The sequence below is a fragment of the Desmodus rotundus genome, chromosome 12, assembly GCF_022682495.2.
Source record: "Desmodus rotundus isolate HL8 chromosome 12, HLdesRot8A.1, whole genome shotgun sequence".
NCBI classification, from domain to species: Eukaryota; Metazoa; Chordata; class Mammalia; order Chiroptera; family Phyllostomidae; genus Desmodus; species Desmodus rotundus.
Genome location: NC_071398.1, coordinates 45,503,808 through 45,524,299, shown reverse-complemented (window position 1 = coordinate 45,524,299; position 20,492 = coordinate 45,503,808). Strand labels below are relative to the sequence as shown.

General features: G+C 54.5%; 2 protein-coding genes across 6 annotated transcripts; one reads left to right on the top strand and one right to left on the bottom strand.

Moving 5' to 3' along the window:
• Window positions 1-684: 684 nt before the first annotated feature.
• MAMSTR (MEF2 activating motif and SAP domain containing transcriptional regulator) lies at window positions 685-9,990 on the top strand. 5 transcript variants are annotated; one of them, XM_045200428.3, is made up of 10 exons: window positions 685-779; window positions 1,315-1,393; window positions 2,545-2,583; window positions 3,177-3,352; window positions 3,531-3,715; window positions 4,083-4,185; window positions 4,325-4,582; window positions 4,835-5,020; window positions 5,107-5,161; window positions 5,294-9,988. In XM_045200428.3, the coding sequence occupies exons 2-10, from the start codon at window positions 1,336-1,338 to the stop codon at window positions 5,575-5,577; spliced, it is 1,344 nt and encodes a 447-aa protein (XP_045056363.1). In that variant the 5' UTR covers window positions 685-779; window positions 1,315-1,335; the 3' UTR covers window positions 5,578-9,988. The 5 variants fall into 5 exon arrangements, with proteins under 5 accessions (XP_045056363.1, XP_045056362.1, XP_024422172.1 ...); XM_045200427.2 differs by having other exon boundaries at window positions 707-779; window positions 1,310-1,393; XM_024566404.4 differs by having other exon boundaries at window positions 707-779; window positions 1,310-1,393; window positions 4,388-4,582; window positions 5,294-9,987.
• A 7,863-nt stretch (window positions 9,991-17,853) lies between these two features.
• Window positions 17,854-19,424, bottom strand: FUT2 (fucosyltransferase 2 (H blood group)). Its single transcript, XM_024566320.2, has 2 exons — window positions 19,339-19,424; window positions 17,854-18,877 (listed from the first exon to the last, which is right to left on the bottom strand). Exons 1-2 carry the CDS (start codon window positions 19,422-19,424, stop codon window positions 17,854-17,856), a joined length of 1,110 nt encoding a protein of 369 aa, XP_024422088.2.
• Window positions 19,425-20,492: the final 1,068 nt, after the last annotated feature.

The window sequence follows — 20,492 nt, the reverse complement described above, 5'->3', positions numbered from 1 at the left end:
GCACTGGGGCCTCCCACGAATCTCAGGACAGAGCTCTCAGCTTGCTCTTGCCATATATCCGGCCCTCAGCGCTGCCAGTGGGAACCGGCCATCCTCTCGTTTTGATCGCCAAGTCCGTACTCCGGCCCCCTCCTCCCTCAGACACAGAAGTCCGGGTTCCCAGCCCCGCCTCTGGATCTTCCTGCCTGTCGGGCACACAGCCGAGTCCCAACACCGCTTGTCCCTATTCCCAGCGTCCGGACGCTGGGGTCCCAGCCCCCTCCTCCTGCAGACCCGGGAGCCCAGGCCCCGCCCTCTTTCCCCAAACCCAGGAACGCAGGTCCCTATCTCCCTCCTCCCTCAGACCCAGGAGTCCGGGGCTCCAGTCTGAACTTTTCACTCCCCTGAATCCGACTCCTGCTGCTGCGTCAGGGGAAAAGTAAGCGACAGGTGGCACCTGCCTGCGGGGTCGGGAAGCGACCACCTGCCTCTGCTGCTCGCCGGGCGCCGCTCTCCGGCACCTGCTTCTGTCAATTCGCCTGCCGCCGCCCGCCCGACCCCGCAGCCCCAGGACGCGGAGGAGGAGCGAGCCGGGGAACCCCGATGTCCGCCCCGCCCCAGTCGCTCTCAGCCCGTGATCCCGCCCTTTCTCAGGCGGGACTTCTGTCTCCCCGCCCCTCTTCATGGGCTCTCGGCACGCCCCAAGAAGGGGTGTCCCAGGCTGGTAGGGTGGAACCCGTGGCCTCAGCCTAGACGGTGGGACAACCTGCCCCAGATCACAGCTACAGCAAGACCCCCTGGTGAGAAGCCCCTGGGATGAGGGGGAGTGTGTGGAGGGGAGACCCATCTTAAATTAACTCTTCTGTCCCCTCTCTGGACCCAGTCCCTTCCCCACAGACCACGGTGGCTGACAAATACAGATAGAAGAGACTTTCCCATGCCCCAGGGACCTATCAGGGCCTTTCCTCCTTTTGATCAAGGATGTTGGATTCTCGTCCTCTCAGAGTATTAAGTTCTGGTCCTTCACCCCTTTCTCCTTCCTCCCCTTTCATAGACCCAAGGGATCAGGGCCCCAATGTCCTCCTTTTTAGAACTCAGGAGTCCCAGATCCCAGGTCCTTTCTCTCCCAGGCTCCAGGACTTGGGGCCCTTAGACCCAGGAGTCTGGGTCCCCAGCCTCCTCCTCCTTCTCTGGGGATCCAGAAGCCAGCCCAAGGCCTCTCCTGTCCCCGAGTCCTTCAGGCTCTTTCCCAGCTGCGTCTACATGCAGGGGCAGCCTCCTGACCTCCACTTTGCCCCTGCCTTTTGTGGGGGTCCTGCCCTCCTTCTAGTCCAGGTCCCCATCCCAGGCTTGGCAATGACCCTGGCAGCTTCCTCCCAGCGCTCCCAAATCATTCGCTCCAAGTTCCGATCTGGTGAGAGGCTTCTCTCTGTGCTCATAGGAAAGGGGTGCTCTGGGTCTGGGGAATACTCTAACTCTGGGAGTGTGCAGGGCGGGGTGAGGTTGGAAGGGGGGTAATGGGACCCGTGAGGCATGTGTTTTCTGTGCAAAAGAGCACTTGTGCACAAAGGAGGCCCCAGCGAAGGGGTTGTGTTGAATCAGTGAGTGTGCAAATGGCTGGTACAACGCTTATGCGAAGGGTGGGGGTGCAGAGGGTCAGGTACTGCAAAGGAACAGGGGCTTAAACTGACACGTGTGCAAAGCGAAGTGCACAGAGTGGAGATTTGGGAGTGACCAGTGTGAGAATGTGGGTTAGGGGACTGTGAGCTATCAAGCCTTGAAACTGTCAAAGTTGTATTTTAGGTCCCAGTGCAGGTAGGAAGTGTGCAAGTGAGTGGAACTGGAGGTCATTTCCTGAGTAAGAAAAGGATACTTGAGTGTGCAAATGAGGGTGCTCGTGTGACTGGGTGAGTGCAAAGACACAGTAGCCAAAAAGCAAGGAGTGTGCAAAAGAGTGCAGGGGTATAAAGAGCAGAAATGTGCAAAGGGACCACATCCTGAATGTGCAAATAAGTGTGTTAATGTGGCTCGGAGAGTGGCAAGAAAGAGTGAGCCAAGAGTGAAGTGTTGAAGGTACCTACAAGTGCACAAAAGTGGCGTGTATGCAAAATGAAAGCCCAGGGAGACGCCTGTTTGAAGGTGGGTGTGCAGAGATGGTGACTTTGGGGAGGCCCAGAGGCGGCACAGAAGACAGCAAGCATGTGCAAAGCGGAGTGCAGGGAGAAAAGCAGGCGAGGAACAAATGGGCCAGGCTGCCAAGATGATGCTTGTGCCAAGGGTGGGGTGGGCACACACTCCTGAAGGGGGCAGGTGGAGTTGGGGGAAGGGCTGCCTCCTGCCTTCCCGCTGGCTGGCACCTAGCCCCAGAATGGCTCTGGCCCTTGGCGCTCTGCTGGCAGGGAGCAGGCAGGAGGCCCTGGAAAGGGAAGCCTGCATGGGGTGTGTGTGTGAGGGGGCTGGGCACGCGTGTCCCGCCAACAACTGCAGCTGGAACTGCCTGCCAGGCTGGGCTCCTGGACACTCCCTTCCCGCCTTTCCCCTCCCACTCCCTTCTTCCCTCCACAGTCCTCCAGCTTCGGATCCACAGACGGTATCAGGACCCGAGTAAGTGTGGGCCCTGAAAGGGAGGGATGGCGGCCCCGCTGCCCTGGGGTAGCTGGAGTGCAGCTGCCAGGTTCCTTGCTGGTGTCTGAGCCTCAGTCCCTAAGGCCCAGGAGTCACTGCAAATCACCCCATCCTGTCCTCTCTGGAGGTCCCAGGAATTCAGGTCCCCTGCCACCCCACCCCTGGGCGCTCTTCGGTTATCCCCACTCCGGTGAAATGCAGGAATCCAGAAGAAAATGTCCCAGACTCCACATCTGGCACACATAGGAATCTCAGGACGTGGCTTTCTTCTCTCTCTCCCCAAGACCAGGAGTGCTCCACCACCCGTTCCAGCAAAACCCCAGCAATCTGTGATCCTCGGCCACCACGCCCCTTGGTGACTGAGGGCATGATTCTGCCTTTCTTGAGAATACAAGTGTGGGTTTCTAGCCCCTCTGCCCGCAGATCCAGAAGTCCAGGCACCCAGCTACCACGGCTTGGGTTTCGCTCCCTGGTCCTGTTGTCCCACACCAGAGGGGGGCAGGTAGTCTGAGGCCTCCAGGACCTTCCTCCCCACACAGCCTCGTTCCTCCCTGCTGCCTTGCTGCCTGCAGGCCTCTCAGGATCCTTCACCACCTCTCCAGTCTCGGATCCAGATCCCTGGATCTCAGCCTCAGGCCCAGCTCTGGCCCTCACCCCAGCCTCACCCTTGGGCCCTGCCCCTTTCTTCTCCAGTCCTGGGGTCCTGCACCCTGAGTCACAACGCTGCCCTTGGAAGTCCCTGAAGAAGGTGAGTCTCCACTGGAGTGAGGGGAAGTCCCTCTGAGAGTCTAGCCTTGGTCCTCCTTGCTGCTGGCCTTTTTGCTCCTTTCTGGTGGTGCCAAGCTGACCCCATTCTTCTCATGGGGCTCTGGGTCAGGGAAGTAGGAATGGAGCTGAAGCATGTGATATCACACCTGCTTTTTCAGGAGTTGCCCAAGATCTCCCAACATTGGAGGGAGGCCAAGCCCAAGGGGAACTTGACATACCACCAGTACATTCCCCCAGAGCCAAGAAAAGGGTCTAGGGTAGACCCTCAGGCCAAAGGATCAGCTGAGGGTCCCCCTGGGCCACCTCCGTTTGAAGAGACGAAATCACAGCCGCCACCTTCTAGGTATGACCTCCGTTCCTATCCTCCAGGAGGTTCAAGCTCCCAGCATCCTCCTCCTTTAAACCAAGTCCAAGGTCAGGGGAATCCGCCCTTACTCCCCTTCTCCCCCAGGACTCAAGGGTTCAGGTCTCCAACCGCTCTTCCTTCAGTTTCCAGAAGTCCTGGCCTCAGACCCGAGTCTGAGCCCCCAGCCCCTCCTCTCCCATGCACAGGAGCTAGCCTCCTGGGTCCTCTCCCTCAGAGACCCAGAATTCTGGGCCCCTCCCCTGTTTTCCTGCATCTTCACCAGTCCCCGTCTTTAAGGACCCAAGAACGTCTTTTCTCTGTGTGCCCCCTCTAACCTCTGCTTCCCTCTCACCACTACCGCTAGGATGAAGCCCACTCTCCTCCCTCCCTCCCTCCCAGGAGTCTCCCACCCCTCGTCTCCTCCACACAAGTTGGAACTTCAGACCCTTAAACTGGAGGAGCTGACGGTGAGTGTGGAGAGCACCTTCCCAGGCTGGCCCTCTGCCTCGGTGGGGACGCAGAAGTCTAACTCTGCAGCCTGGGCCCCATCAGAGATCCAGGACCAGGGGTCCCCAGCCCCTCCTCTCTCGGTTTCCAATTGTCCAGCCCCTGCATCCTCATGCGCCCGGGAGCCCGCCCAGCACGGCCTCTCCCCGACCCCCGCCCCAGGTCTCAGAGCTCCGGCAGCAGTTGCGCCTGCGGGGCCTCCCGGTGTCCGGGACCAAGTCAATGCTCCTGGAGCGCATGCGCGGAGGGGCCCCGTCCCGCGAACGGCCGAAGCCACGGCGCGAGGAATGTCCCGCGGGTGCTCCCTGGCCACGCCTGAGGCCTAAGGCGCTGGTAGCCGCCCGACGGCAGGGCTCGGTGAGGGCGGGGCGTGTGGACAAATGAGGAAAAGACAAAACAGGGCGGGGCGGGAGTTCGAGAAAAGCAACCAATGAAGCATGGGGGCGTGGCTAAGGGGTAGAGAAGCCAATGAGAGAATAAGGGGTGTGGCGGAGAGGGATTGAGGAGCGTAGGGCCGCTCAGGGCCAGGGGGTGGAGCCACAGGTTGCCAGTGGGCGAAGTTGCGCCAAGTGGGCGTGGCTTATAGAAACACCCTCTTCTGGGTTCTAGTCCAAACCAAGCCCAGCATCCCCCCGGCCCCCTGTTCCTCGTGTCGCGGGAAGCTTCGTTACCACTCCGGCTCCATCTCAGTCTCCGTCTACGACTCCGGCTCCAGCGCTGACCCCTTCCTCAGCACCAGCCTCAGCAGTCCTGACTCTGGAGGAGGAGCTGCAGGAAGCGATCCGGAGGGCGCAGGTGAGAGGGACTGGGCCAGTGGTCTCCGGTCAGGAGAGGGATTCGGGCCGGAGTCCCGGGTTCACTCCGCTTCTGCCCGTCCGCAGTTACTTCCGAACCGGGGCATCGACGACATCCTGGAGGACCAGTTGGAGCCTGATGGTAAGAGCCGAAATCCTAGATTTAGGAGTAAAGGGGGCTGAGGTTCTGGACTCCTGGAAACGGGAAGCCCCTAGGGGTCTGGGGTCTGGATCCTTGCCTTCCTAAGTTCACACTCCATTTCTTCCCCTGCAGACCTGCTGCCCCCTATCCCCCTGGACTTCCCGGGCTCTTTCGATGTGCTGTCCCCCTCCCCAGACTCCGAAGGCCTCTCATCTGTCTTCTCTTCCTCGCTCCCGTCCCCCACAAACTCCCCATCCCCATCTCCCAGGGGCCCCGTGGACTCCTTGGACTGGCTGGAAGCTCTGAGTGGGGGTCCTCCGCTGGGCTGTGGTCCCCCAGCCCCCAGCATCTTCTCTGCTGATCTATCTGATTCCGGTGGCACCCGGCTGTGGGACCTGCTGGAGGGTCCCTGGTGATAGATTCTGGGTTTTCAAGGGACTGAGCACTGGTAGGGATGGGGAGGTCACAGAGACAGACTCCTTGAGGGAGGAGCTGGCACAACCAGCAGAATCCCCTCCCACCGCAGACCCAGAATCAGAAACAACTCTCATCTCCACCTGGCTCCTAAATGCTGCTGACATGCCGGCCACCTGACTGTCACCTGCCTGACCTCCACGGTTGTATGGTGAGGGGAGGGAGGTTTCGTTTGCTGCTGGCCAGGGCAAACAATCTGCTTGCTGCTTCCTTCCGAGACCTCTTGGATGTCTTCTTCTCCTCATCCCGCCCACTACGTGGCTACCTGTTGCTGGGGCATCTGGAAGGTGGTATATGCTTTTTTTGGGGGGGGGGATGCAGGAAAGGGGCAGGAAAGAGTGGGGAGGGAGAATGGAGAACTAGGCTTCCCTCGGCTTGTGGTTGGAAATGAGAAAATCAGAAACGTTACGTCTGAGGTCAGATTCTCTTGGAAGCAGAGCCTGAGACAAGATCCACGTGTCCATGATTTATTAAAGACATGCTCCCAGGAGAAAGCAAAAGGGAGCGGATGAAACGGGACAGCGAAAGGGAAGAAGACCACCAGGAGTGTTCAGTCAGGGGAAGTCCCAACCTCAGCCTGGTCCCTGAGGATAAATGAAGTTGCAGAATCTTTCCCACCTTGAAGTAAATGGAACTGGGCCTTTAGGGCAAAGGGAGATCCCCATTTAGGTTTTTAAAACTGAATAACAAACCACCTCAAAATGTAGCGTCTTAAAATAATCACTATCTACAGTTGTTCACAATTCCCTAGGTTGACTGGGCTCAGCCAGGCGGTTCTTCAGCGCCATATGCTGTCCGCTAGGGCTGCAAGATCCAATATGGCGCTCTCACATGCGTTCAGAGCCTTGGCAGGGATGGACTCTAGGCTGGACTCAATGGGGCTGGGGGCAGCTCGACTTCTCTCATTCTCTGTGCGGTCTCAGTGCCCTCCCTCTCCACGTGGCCTCTCCAACAGAGACATGAACTCCTTATGTGGGAGCTCAGGTCTTCCCCAAACTGACCCTTTCTAGGAGAGGAAGCAGAAGCTGCCAGTCTCTTAAAGACTAAGCATGGAACAGGCCCGATGTCACTTCCACCATTTACTATTGGTTATTGTGAGTCAGGCCAACCCAGGCTGAGTATGGGACGGGACTACTCAAAGGTGTTAATATGGGGGGGGGGGATGGCATGGTCATGGGGGGCCACATTGGGAAACTTGTTACTACATCTCTCTAGTTAGTCATGGGCTCTGTGTCCTGAGGGGGGCTGGGACACAAACTCCCAAGCATTCAGACCCCAAGAGGAATCCTGAGAAGAAGGCGCAGGGTAATTTGTTAGCAGCAAAGTGTTTTAAAATGTAGATGTTATTCTGGGTGAGGCCAACAGATCAGACGACTGCTGTTGAAAAGACAGTTTGTTGGCCCAACTGGTGTGGCCCAGTTGGTTGGCCGTCCTTCTGCAAAGTGAAAGGTTCGATTCCCAGTCAGGGCACATGCCTGGGTTACGGGTTTGTTTTCGGTCCCAGTCAGGGGTGCCTAGAGAAGAAAGCAATGGATGTTTCTCTCTCGCATTGATGTTTCTCTCCCTCTCTTTCTCCCTCCCTTCCCCTCTCACACAAAAATAAACAAATAAATAAATAAGACATTTTGTTATTCTCACAGATCCCAAAAGAACAGAGCACCCCAAGCCATGCAGGGCCACATGGGGAAGCTCCAGGGTCAGCCAGGAGGCAGAGGGAGAGAGGGGAACTGTGGCGAAGAGCATTTACTGTGGTTTCCTCAAGAAGGAACAGATGGGGCAGGATGAGCAGGCTTCAGGTTAGCTGGTTTGAATAATTTCAGAAGCCTCATGGGGTCCGGAGGTGCTTGGAACCTAGCCCTGGAGAGATCGGGCTGAAGGGTCACATCCTGGAGTGTAACAACTTGAAAAGGGAAGTGGCTGGGAGTCTGGGCTGTGGGTTTTGCTGGGTTCGCATGGGAAAGGCCTGGGCACAGGTGCGCTCGTGATTACCTCTAGGAATTGGCTGGCCCTCTCTGGCAGCCCCTCCGGCGTCAGCCAGGCCCCAGATGTCAAAGTACCGCAAACGCAGAAGAAAAAAAAGGCACCAACGATGCACAAAGCTCACAGCAGCTGGGGGCTGGGTGCGAGGAACTGATAAATACACCTGGGCTGGCCACCAACAGTGCACATTACAGGTGGGAAGGGACCACAGATCAGTACATGGGACAGGACCCAGAGCCAGTGATGTCCCTTGTCTTGCTGGCAGCGTGCTCTTCTGTGCCGGCAGCCCAGTGTGGCTGAGAGAGTTTACTGAGATAGTCTACAAACTGGGCCTGGCAAATGAGATGGGCCAATAAATATTCTTTTTATTTCTTTACCCTCCCCCGAGGACATGCTGATGGGTTTTAGAGAGGGGGGAAAGGAAGGAGAGGGAGAAAAACATCAATGTGAGAGAGAAACATCAATCGGTATCCTCTTGAACACACCCCGACCAGGGACCAAACCCCCAACCCAGGCACGTGCCCTGACCGGGGATCGAACCTGTGACCCTTCAGTTACGGGAGGACGCTCCCACTAACTGAATCACACTGACCAAGGCTGTGCCCATGGAGCCTTGGCATGCAGAAAGCTGGTGGACGTTAGAGATCCCCCCTGAAAGCAAGGCAATGAATGCTCTGTACCACAAGGCAAAGGCGACCTCTGGTGTCTTCAGGTAGGATTCACCGTCCTCACTTTCCAGGTGACATCACTGAAAATCAGAGGAGGGGGGTGATATGCCCAGGGCCACACAGACAGAGTAGGGTTTTGCGTCAGGTTAGAACCCTGACCTGTTCTAAGGCGTGTGTCCTCAGAGTTGTAAAAACGAAGACTCTCCGCCTCTGCTCTGGTGAAGCTCAGGCATTTGCAGAGTGAGCCCTGACACAAGGTGATAAGGGTTTTCACGGCAGTGGCACGTGGAATCGCAGGGCCGTGACTCCCAGGAAAGACCAGAAGCCACGCGGAGAGGCCCAGAGTGGCCAGGGACAGGATTTCGCTGAAATTTCAAGCATCAGGAGGAGCTGGTCAGAGGAACTGCCTGGAAGCCGGCACCTTTGTGGAGGCAGGCCAACTGGCAAAGGCCTGAGGCTGTGAAGGGCCTGGCCCCGTGGGGAACCTTGTGAGGTCAGGTTCCTGGAGGGTGGGTGGCTGCTGCGTCTTGCAGGACCCTTCGCAGCAGGCTGACAGCTGGTGGGAAAGGGGTGCAGTCAGCCCTGGGAACGTCAAGAAGGGGCGTGGCGGGCATCCTCTCTTCTAGGCCTGTATCTATCTCCATATTAATCTCTTCACATCTGTATTGGCTCCCGGGCCTAGGAACAGCCCCCAAGTTAAGGGTGGCGACTGAGGAATTCTCCAGAAGGTGGAGATTTCAAAGAAGGCGCAGGCGTGGGAGGAGGTGGGCGAGCTGGAATCTGAGGGAAGGGCTTGGATCCTGCACTCTTCACGCGGGCCTGTCGCCCACTCCCTCCTCCAGACCGTCCAGCCCCTCCTTCCTGCCCCTGGGAAGAAGGCTGTGCCTCGCCCAGGGGGGCGGGGAAAACCGAGAGTTGGCCCAAAGTGGGGGCGAAGGAAGCAGGAAGTCCTGAGCAGCTTGGGGGGACCCCTGCACCACGCTGGCCATCCCGTGATCACGAGACCGCGGGAGAATGGACATGCATATGCGGCCGGACAGGACATAGTAGTGTCGCAAGTCACCCAGCCGTGCTGCGCTGAAACGCACACTCCGTGACTCAGCAAATTCTCTTCTAATAATATGTCCCCAAAACGCGGTATGGGTTGGCACGCAGAAAGATTTGTCACACTGCAGCCGATAGGGACTAGCGACAAGGACGTGCTTCTCGGCATTATTTATAGTAACAAAACCCAGCAAACAACCTAAAAACCTTCCGCGGGAGAGTGCGTGTCCCATCGTCCATCAGTCGGGTGGAAACTTGGGGACTGGAAGGATGTTTCCTACATAGCAACTTAAAAAAAGAAAGTTGCCAACGTTTGTAGGGTTCCATATTTTAAACCACACACACACCACAGAAATGATATATGAGCCTTTTACATTTATTAATTTAATTTTTAAGTTTTTACAGCTTAAGAGTTTTTTTTCTTTTTCCACAAGCATGCTTTTCTCCCCCTAGATGGCTCAGTATTGTTTGCTAAGAATCCACCCTTTCATTCCAAACTTGTAACGCCACCCTCAAAATACATTAAATTCTCAAGTGGGTTCGTGTTCCTTTCTGACTTTTCTAGGCAATTTCTTCTCATCTGTTTTCCATGTCCTGGGACCACACTGTTTTATTTATTGAGACTTAACATTATTTTTTAACATCTGGCAGAGCTTGCTTGGCTCAGCACTCTCTACTTGGGGAATTTTTAAGTTATTCTATTGTTCAACATTTTGTTGTTGTTGTTAAAAGGGAAGTTTCTGGCCCCAAAATAAAAATGTGAAAACCACTTATATACAGAATGTGAAACCGTGAAACCATCCTGGGAAAACCACGGGCCATGGATAGAACCCTTGGGAACGCTACTTCACAGAAGAAACAGCCCGTGACCATGAACAGCATTTAATTAAATGAAAATGCACAGACAGCATCCTACTGAGGCTCTCCACCCTCCCCATTAGCTTCCCAGGGCTGCCCTACCCCAAACTGAGTGGTTTAAACCACAGACATTGATTGTCTCACAGTTCTGGAGGCTAGAAGTCCAACGTCAAGGTTTTTGCAGGCTTGGTTCCTTCTCAGGGTGGTGAGGGAGAATCTGTTTCTGAGGTTAGAGTGCTCACTGGGGTTCCTTGGTGGGTAGATGCATCACCCCGATCTCATCTTTTTTTGTTTTAAAGATTTTATTTATATTTTAGAAAGAGAGGAAAGGAGGGAGAAAGAGAAGGAGAGAAACATCAGTGTGTGGTTGCCTCTCATGCACCCCCTTACTGGGGACCTGGCCTGCAACCCAGGCATGTGCCCTGACTGGGAATCAAACCGGTGACCCTGTGGTTTGCAGGCCAGCGCTCAACCCACTGAGCCACACCAGCCAGGCTGCCTTTGGCTTCACTTGGCATTCTCCTTGTGTGTCTCTGTCTCTGTGCCCAAACCTCCCTTTTTCATAAGGCCACGGTCATATTGGTTTAGGGCCTACCCTAGAGACTGTAGCTGAACTTGATTAGGTCTTTAAGGGCTACTTTCAAACAAGGTCACGTTCACAGGTGCTGGGTGTTAGGGTTCCAACATAGCTTTTGAGGAGACACAATCCAGTCCACTCTACGCCGACAAGCCAGGCTCCAACCCTACGTGGGCTGTCACTGCCCTCTGCTAGTTCAGGCCCCTGCTGGCTTACACTGTACACGGGGTATATTAAAGATCGTCAATATCTGGAGCACATGGTCCAGATGAGCTTATTTACACTGTCTGCAGTTAATTTTTTAAAATCTGGAGAATGGGTCTCTGGTTGGTGTGACTCAGTGGGCTGAGTGCTGGCCTGTGAACTGGCAAGTCACCGGTTTGATTCCCGGTCAGGACACATGCCTCGGTTGTGGCCAGGGCCTTGGTTAGGGGCACATGATAGGCACCTGGTGGATATTTCTCTGGTACGTTGATGTTTTTCTCCCACTCTTTGTCTCTCTCTTCCTCTCGCTCTCTCTCTCTTTCAAATAAATAAATAAATAAATACATAAATAAATACATAAATAAAATCTTTAAAAAGAAGATCTGGGGAATGGGAATGGCATTGTGGTGACAGAGGACGCAAGATTCAGACTAGAAGCAGGGGAGACTGCTGCTGCTTTTGCTGTCCCCAGAATAAAATTCTATCCCAGCCTCTCCACCAGGTGGCCCTTGAACTGAGCGGGCTGGAAGAGCTGGGAATCAGCCTGGGGCTCCCTAGGAGGCTGGGACAAATCTGCCTCATTTTCCTGAGGTCATTGGATGGGGAAGAACAAGCCGGCTTTTCTGCAGAGGTCAGCTGGGAGCAACTCCCCCTCCACACATCCCTCTCTGCACCAGCGTTTTCTAGATGTTTCACTCAGGGGCGGACAGCGTTAGGGAGAGGATCTGGGGGCTTCCAGTGGAAGGGGAGGGTTCTGATGGGAGAGGGCTTTTCGGTGGGGGGTTCTGTTAGGAGAGGGGGTTTCAGCAGAGGGATTCTGGTGGTAGGTGTTAGTGGGAGGGGGTTAGAGTGGGGGTGTTCTGGTGGGGGTTCTGTTGAGGAATTTTGCTGGGAGACGGCTGCTTTGTTAAGGGTGTGTAGCGCAGAGAGAGGGTGGCAGGGTTTTGTTTTTTATTCTCGCCTGAGGACATGCTTATTGATTTTAAAGAGAAGGGAAGGAAGGGAGAGAGAAGGGAGAAACATCCATCCATGTGACAGAGAAACATCAATGTGAGAGAGAGAGACATCCCTCAGTTGCCTCTTGCCTGCGCCCCAACTGGGGACTGGGCGCACACCTTAACACATGTGCCCTGACTGGGAATCGAGCCTGCAACCTTTCAGTTTACTGAGTGATGCTCCAACCAACTAAGTCACACAGGGCAGGGCTGGTCTTTTCTTCAAAGCGTCTAGACCTGTGGGGCCCAAGACAGCAGCCATGAGGCACGTGGGCCTATTTAAATTTAGAGTAAAGCAAGTTACATGCAATTTCACAATTCTGTTCTGCAGTCACTCTTGCCATATTTCACATGCTCGGCGGACAGAGGTAGCCCGTGGCTACCATCATGGACAGTGCGGGTGGAGGACATTCCCATCACCACGTGAAACTCTATGGAACCGCGCTGCCCTGGGCCTACATGGAAGTCTCCTTTCCCAGCCTCCCACACTGCAGCCCCAGAGCAACCTTTTACTTTCCATTCAAAACCATGAAATAACCCTGGCTGCTGTGGCTCAGTGGATTGAGCGCCAGCCTGTGAATCAAAGGGTCGCCAGTTCAAGTCCCAGTTGGGGCACATGCCTGGGTTGCAGGCCAGGTCCCTGATAGGGGGTGCAGGAGAGGCTACCACACATTGTTGTTTCTCCCCCTCCCTTTCCCCTCTCTAAAAGAAATCTTTTAGCTTAAAAAATAATAATAATAAAATAACTGTAAAATAAAACAGAGAAAAATGCATGAGGTATGCATGGATATTTAACAAATAGTTCAAAAGCGAAGACGCAGGGAACTATAGCTCTTTTTAAAATTTATTTATTTATTTACTTTTATTGTATTTTTTTCCCATTACCATTGCCCCCCTTATATGCCCTCTTCCAGCTCCACCCATCCCTTCCCCGGAACTATAGTTCTTGAGATCCCTTGCGTTTTGTCCCTCACCACCCCTCCCGTCTCCCCGATGTCTCCAGGAGCCTGACTTCTGTCCCAGTCACGCCTTTGCTTTTCTTCATGGCTTTACTACCAATACAGAGTCCGGCACAAGTACCGCCTATTTTTTATTACACGACAATCTTTTATTGCAAAATCATCAGCATGTCAATCTGTAACATAACAATATCACCCTCAAGCACCCCGTGGGACATTTTAAGTGAAATGTTCAATTGCTGTCCATCTCGTGTGAGACACTCATGTACCCTACTGACCACGCTCAGGGGCATCACTTCTGCCGGGCCCTATATATGGGCACCTAAGCGCTGGAGTTCCGCTTCCCCAGTTTGGAGCTTTAAATAAATGAGGTCCCACTGGGTGGCCTTTACAGGGCTCCGGGGTGATGAGATACTATTTGAGTTTTAATAGATTCTCGGGCTGCTGTCGGGAGAGCCAACCCCAATGTCTTATAAAGAATAGTTTTGAAATGCCAACAGGTGTTTTGGTAAGTGTTTAATAACAGGTTCTCAGAGAAGAAGGAGGAGGAAGAGGAGGAGGCGGTGGGGAAGCTGCCACTTTGAAGGACTATGACAGTAGAGTGGAGGTGGAGGTGGCTAATGGGCTGAGCCTCATGTGGAGCTGCGGGGTCAGCGTAATTCCCTGGGCATTGAGAGGAGACACAGTGGCGAGGAAGGGTCACAGGAGGCACCACTTCCCACCGGGACGGCCCACCACCGGCCATCATCCTCCAGACCCTTAAATGACCTGAGAGACAAACCCTGTCCCAGGCGGTGGGGTATAGCGGGTGAGCTGGAAAAAGAAGCGATGAGACCAGAGGCCACCAAGCAGCCGGGGGAGACCTTGGGACAGTGACTGAGGAGAAAGGATGCTAAGCAGCTCAAAAATCAACATGTTCTTGGTGCTGATGGAGTATCATTGTCAAGTGACTGTTTCATGTCCGTGTTTTCTAGCGAAATGCTTGCCTTTTTCTAACTGACTTATAGGCCTTCTTTGCATGTTCTGGATACAAGCCTTGGGAAGTGTAGATACTGTAAAACTGAAGTGTCTTTTAATGAATAAAAGTCCTTAATTTTAATGAAGTCGAATGTATCAAAATTTTTATGGTGACTTTTTGAGTGTCCCACTTAAGAAACCTTTGCCCAACCCCAAGGTCATGAAGCTATGAGTTATTCTCCCATATTTTATTCTAGAAGCTTTATGCTTTCAGCTTGCCCATTTTGGTCTGTGACCCATGGTGAATTAGTGGTTGGGTATGGTGTGAGGTAGGGGTCAAGATTCCCTTTTTCCGTAGGGGTAATGGATTGCTTCTATTCACCGAAAAGCTCTTTCGCCCTGGCTGGTGTGGCTTATTGGACTGAGTGCTGGCTTCCAAACCAAAGGGTCATGGGTTCGATTCCCAGTCAGGGCACATGGCTGGGTGGCAGGTCAGGTCCCCAGTAGGGGGTGCTCAAGTGGCAACCACACATTGATATTTCTTTCCATCTCTTCCTCCTTCTCTTCCACCTCTCTAAAAATAAATTTTTTTTTTTTTAAAGAAAAGCTCTTTCATTCTCCCCATTGAACTGTGTTGAGGTCTTCGTCATAAATCAAGTGGTGACATATGGGTGGCCCGCTTCTGGACTCTGTTTTGAATTCCGTTTGTCTATCTTTTAGGCCAGTCCCACGTGGTCATGATAATTTCAGCGTTGTGGGAAATCTTGAAATCTAATCACCTCACTGATCTCTTGGCCTCACTTCCACTATTACCACACTGCCCGACCACCTCTGCTTGCCGGCAATGTAAATCTGTCAGGTTCATTCTTCAGGGTGTATTTGCGATGTATTTTTTTCCAGCAAAGCTTTCATTTCACTGTGATACAGATTTACACATAGACACTTTTTCGCTCTCACTCTGGTGAGCTGGCAACAGAGCAGAACACAGGAACATACTGAATGGCGCAAGAGGACTCAACCAGCCAAATTCAAAATGGGGGCACTTGTACATGACATATGATGTGGTTTCATCAACAGATTGGTGGCTTTTTAAAAAGAGATTTTATTTATTTGCTTTTAGAGAGAGGGGAAGGGAAGGAGAAAGAGAGGGAGAGAAGCATCGATGTGTGGTTATCTCTCACGCATGTGCTCCCTACTGGGGACCTGGCCCGCAACCCAGGCTTGTGCCCTGACTGGGAATCAAACCCATGACCTTTTGGTTCGCAGGCAGGCCAGCGCTCAATTCATTGAGCCACATTAACTACACAAATTCCTTGGGTCTCTGTTACTCGCAGCCAGGAGTATTCTGATGCAAGAGGGAAGGGTCCTGGTACAGGTAACAGTGTGCTCTTTATGCCTCAGAATGGATCTGGGAGGAGGCAGAAAAGGAGAAGGCAGTGCCAAGGACAGGCTCCTCTCACTGCTTGAGTAGTGGGGACAGGTCTGCGGCAATCGGATCCCGATCCAGAGGAAGGCTGCCTCTGGCTTAAAGGCTTTGAGGAAGGGAGAGTCTGGGCTGGTGTAGTTGGGAGGTAGCTGGTTACTCCACCCACGAGGTAGGCGGCCCAGGCCCCGAAGGTCCCAATGGTCATGGTGGTGTGGTCACACTGCGTGAGCAGCGCAAAGTCCTTTCCCGGAGAGCCCTCAGCGCCATTGCCAGCAAACACCATGTCACCCTAGGAGGCAGCGATGTTCTCCCGACACCAGGCCTTGCCGTCACTGGCAATCACGAAGATGGGGGCACTGTAGCGGGCCGGGAACCAGTCCAGGGCCAGGGCTCCACCCGCTCTTTTAAAACATCCCCGAACAGGCTTCCATTGGCTGGGTATCTGAGAGGCTCTGCACAAAGGCAGAGGAGAGACAGATTTCCAGAAGGTCAGGCTCAGGCCCCGAGCTCCTGGTGGAAGTGGTGAAGGACGCTCGTGCTGGATTGAGCAGGGTGCGACCTGGTTGGACCTGCGAGCCACCAGTAGCTATGCAGGCGTGGTCCCTTAGCATTAATCATGGCTAATAACAGTTGGCACAGGACCTAATTCAGCGACATACCTGCTTTTGTGGTTTAGTGCCCCAAACACTCAGAGCCCATTAGGCTCAAGTGAAAGTCATCTTTCTACAAGAAACTCAGGTTGGTCAGCTAGGTGCCTGGACTTGAACTTAACCAACTTGAGCCCCTGCAGAAATAGACTCCTAGGTGGTATCACACCCTCCCGCCCCCTTGGACTTGAATGAAAGGAGCCAGAGAGGCTGGGTTTGCTGAATAAGGTTCGGGTCACCGCTCGGCGGACGCCCAGGAGATGGTCTTATGGCCACACCCACAAGTTCCAGGTGAGGTTAAACCCACCGGCTTCAGCCACAAGCTGCCCATTCCAGGCTCCCACACTCATCGGCTCTGTGATTCTAGGCACGTGACTTCACCTCTCTGGGGAGTTAAACGGTGCCTGGTGCACAGGTACCTGCAGGCAGTTTTTGCTGTTATCACATACAAGGCAAAAGGTGCTCTTCTGTATGGGCTCCGGGCCGAGGGCCGGAGTTTCCACTTTTCATATTGGATATATTGGTCATGGTCAATCTAGGTTTTTGTTATTATGATTTTTAAAGATTTTATTTATTTTTAGAGAGAGGGGACAGGAGGGAGAGAAAGAGAGGAGAGAACTATCCATGTGTGGTTGCCTCTCGTGCACCTCTCCCCAGGGACCTGGCCCACAACCCAGGCATGTGCCCTGACTGGGAATCGAACCCGTGAGCTTTCAGTTTGCGGGACAACGCCCAAGCCACTGAGCCATGCCGGTCGGGGCTCTCCTGCTTTCTCAAACATCGGCACCACACCATGATGACTCCATCAAAGACTCAAGGAAGCAGCCTGAGGCCCCAGACGACTCTGGGGAGGTGCAATAACGTTATTACACAAAAGGGGCTCGTCCTCCGAAGCATGCACGAAATGGGGGTTCAAATCAATAAGACACCTGGAGAGCATTTAAAACAGGAGAGACGTGATCCGATCTCAGTGCTTTCTTAACCAGTGCACCTAGGTTCGGAAGGAATTTTAAATGAATATAATTGTATATTAAGAGTTTTTTTAATATCCAAAAAGAAGAATGACATCAATAAAAATGCTGGTAGCTTCATGCTTTAAAATACAATGAACACCGGAAAACCAGGGATCACTAAATTCAATTTTTGTCCTCACTGGGGTTTCTCAGAGTGACATTGGGGCCTGGGGGCACAGATAGTGCCAAGGTGGGGTGTCACCTGGGCATACAGGTGACTGCTGACATGGCCGTGGCCGGCCTCTGTGGCCCCTTGGGGTCAGCCTGCTGCTTCTCTGTCCCGCGGACTCTGGGCATGTTTGCTGCGGCACGGCGAAGCCTGCCGCTGAGTCTGCCTGGGTCCTGCCCTCACTGTGAGGCCCTCCTACCCCACCCGCATTTCAGGGGATGCCCCAGACACCAAGGGGAGCTCCATGAGAGTCACCCCCTCCAATTCCACTTTCTCTCACGTTCTTTCAAGGTCCCATTAGCGTGAATTCTTAGCTGCTTGAATCACCCACTCCCATTTAGCCTAAGGCAGGAGGGGCTTCATGGCCTGTCCTCCCAGGAGGTAAGGGCAAAATAGTGGGTCAGAGCTGCAAAGGAGAGAGTGGAAGTCCGATTCAGTCTTCACAGAGTTCAAGGGGTCAGGGCACCCCCCGTGCGGGGTAGCCGCCAGCACTGGCCGGGTTTCCCAGGCTCTGAAGGAACTCGGCTGCTTTCCCCTGGGAGGCTGCCAAGGTAAGTTCTGGGTTACGTTCATTTTTCAGGCACAGAGAGGTTAAGTCACTTCTCTGAGCTCACCCAGCTGAGAAGCAGAGCCGCCTGGATTCAAACTTGGGTGTCCACTCCTGAGGCCGGGTGCTGCACCCCATGCACGGCCTGTCCCCCAGGCGGGGACTCGGGCGTGTCTAGGGGCTGTTTTTTCCGGCCTGCCCGAGGTCGGCGGCAATGCCCACCCACTCAGGCAGGAAAGCCGCTTGCGGCTTGAAGATCGTGCGGAAGGGAGAACCGGGCAGGGTGAAGTTGGCCAGGTAGACAGCGTCCCCTCCGGCGAGGTAGGCGGCCCAGACCCCGAAGGTGCCAACCGTCATGACGGTGTGGTTACACTGCGTGAGCAGCGCGAAGTCCTTGCCGGGGGAGCCCTGGCGACCGCTGCCGGCGAACACCACGTCCCCGAGGGAGCTGTCGATGTTCTGCCGGCACCAGGCCATGCCGTCGCTGGCGACCACGAAGATGGGGGCGCTGTAGCGGGCCCGGAACCAGTCCAGGGCCTGTTGCAGGTACCGCCGGTCGGCCACCACGCCCTTCCACACCTGCGGCATGATGCGGACGTAGTCCCCCCGGCGCACATGGACCCCCACGAAGGTGCTCGGCCGCCTCCCATTCACCCGCAGACCCCGCAGGTGATTCTGGGCCCCCTCCCGCACGTGGTCGTGCAGGGCAAACTCCCTGAGGATCTCGGCGCGCAGGTGGTGGTAGAAGGTCCAGGAGCAGGGGTAGCCGGTGAGGCGCACGTACTCCCCGGGGATGTGGCGGTACCGCTCCTCCATCCAGTCGTTCAGGTGGTAGTTCCTCCACGGGACCCTGCTGGCCGTGGCATCATGCAGGACCGGGAGGGTGATTCTGAAGATGGGCGCAAGCTTGCTGTACATCTGCGCAGGGATGAAGGCCGGCCGGCCGTTCATCTTGGCCAGGGCGTACAGGGTGGCGTACTCGCCCATCTGGTTCCCCAGGCGGCCTTTGGAGTCGATGGTGAACATGCCCCCCTGGGGTAGGTGCCTGGGGACCAGGACCACCCGGCCCGGGGAGGCCCAGGGCGTGGGCACCAGAGCTAGGCGCTGGTGGCAGTGGAAGATGGTGGACACCACAAGGATGATGAGTAGGAAGGAGATGGTGGAGAAGGAAGGGCAGGAGGCCCAGAATCTCATGACGCTGCAGGGAGGAGAGAGGACCTGAGTCAGGAGACGGCTGGACATTTCTCGGATGTCTCATTCACCTCCCCCCAACCCAAGTCATTCATTCATTCACTCACTCACTCAACCCATCCAAGCACCTCTAGCGGCCTCCACAGCGCAGCTTCAGGCCTGGGACTGCGTCCCAACTCCACCCTTCACTGGCGCTACATGATTTCAGTCCAGTGGCTTCACCTCTCTGAATTCCAGTCCCTCGCCCGTTAAACAAGGACAACTAGGTTGAACCATTCGAAAGTGCCAATATCTGACCTTGAACCATTGCACGTGGTCCAATATAACAGACCTGCCTCTTAGGCTTGCGTGAGGATGGCACTTTCATTTTTAGCACAGTGCCTGGCAGCTAGGAAGCACTCTCTATGTGCTGGGAAATAAATTCTTCCAGACTAGTTACCGATGGATTTCTGTTTCCAGGGAGCTCACAGGCCAGGAAGGCGGCGCCGTGTGGAGGTCGAGAGCACAGATTCTGACGCCAGACAGTGCGGGGTCACCTCCTGCTGGCCCGGCATGTTCTTCAGCTCCCTGGGCCTCAGTCTCCTCCTCAGTGAAATGGAGTTACCCCATAGCACTTCCACGCATTGCGCTTCACAGAGCCCCTGCCGTGGTGAGTGCTTCTGGTTACTGTTAGCAGGTGTGGTGGATTCAAGCTGGTCAGATTCTCTCCCTGCTTCCCTTGGATCTGGGCCGGCCTGTACCTGCCTTGGCCAATCAAACATGGCAGAACGGCCCCTGTGCCGGTTCTGGGCCAGGACCCAAGGGACTGGCAGTTCCCCCTTTCTGCCTCTGTGACATTCTCTCTGCATCGGCACGCCAAGCCGCAAAGCTGTAGCTTTTATATGAATGTCTGTGGTGAACATTTTTTTACTGTTTAAATTTTTGGTAATCACTTTATTGAGACGCCCCGTAATATCCAAATACCATGCAATTCACTGATTAAAAGTGTACATTTTAATGGCTCTCTAGTATATTCACAGCGGCATGCAAGCATTACAATGCTTAGACATGTATCACCCCCAGAAAGAAACCCTCTAAGCTCCTTAACCACCCCTTCAAACTGCCTACCCTCCCCGCCTCCCCCTTTTTCCGTCTCCGTGGTTTGCCTGCCCTGTACGTTTCATAGAAAAGGAGTCATACAGTAGGTGGCTCTTTCTGGCTGGCTTCTTTCACTTAGTATCACATTCCAAAGGCTCGCCCGTGCGGGAGCGTGACTCAGTGCTTCACCGGTTTCTTTTTATAGCCAACGAATACTCCGTGGCATGGGTGTGCGCTCTTCAGTCGACTGGACACTTGGGTCGTTCCCGGCTATTATGAACACCGTTACCATGAACACGCACGCACACACCTCGGCGTGGACCTACGCTTTCATTTCCCTCGGGGATTTACCCAGGAGTGGAGCCGCTGCGTCGGAGGATAACCGAGGCTAATAGTTTCCACAGCAGCTGCCATTCCATTCCCACCAGCAGCGTGAGGGCTCCGGTTTCGCCACTTGCTCGGCCACTTGCGCCCCTGTCTGTCTCTTTGATCGCAGGGGGCGTGCGGTGCTCTCTCTCTGTGCACCTCCGGCTCCCGCCTTGTCT

Bases quoted from the DNA above. Each gene is read 5' to 3' on its own strand.
- FUT2 (XM_024566320.2), bottom strand. From the start codon at position 19,424: ATGCCGGGCCAGCAGGAGGTGACCCCGCACTGTCTGGCGTCAGAATCT. The intron at 18,878-19,338 runs GTGAGCTCCCTG...TCCTCCCTGCAG, and splicing joins CGGCGCCGCCTTCCTGGCCT to CGTCATGAGATTCTGGGCCT.
- MAMSTR (XM_045200426.3), top strand. From the start codon at position 2,222: ATGGGCCAGGCTGCCAAGATGATGCTTGTGCCAAGGGTGGGGTGGGCA. The intron at 4,186-4,387 runs GTGAGTGTGGAG...CCCCCGCCCCAG, and splicing joins TTAAACTGGAGGAGCTGACG to GTCTCAGAGCTCCGGCAGCA. The intron at 4,583-4,834 runs GTGAGGGCGGGG...TCTGGGTTCTAG, and splicing joins CCGCCCGACGGCAGGGCTCG to TCCAAACCAAGCCCAGCATC.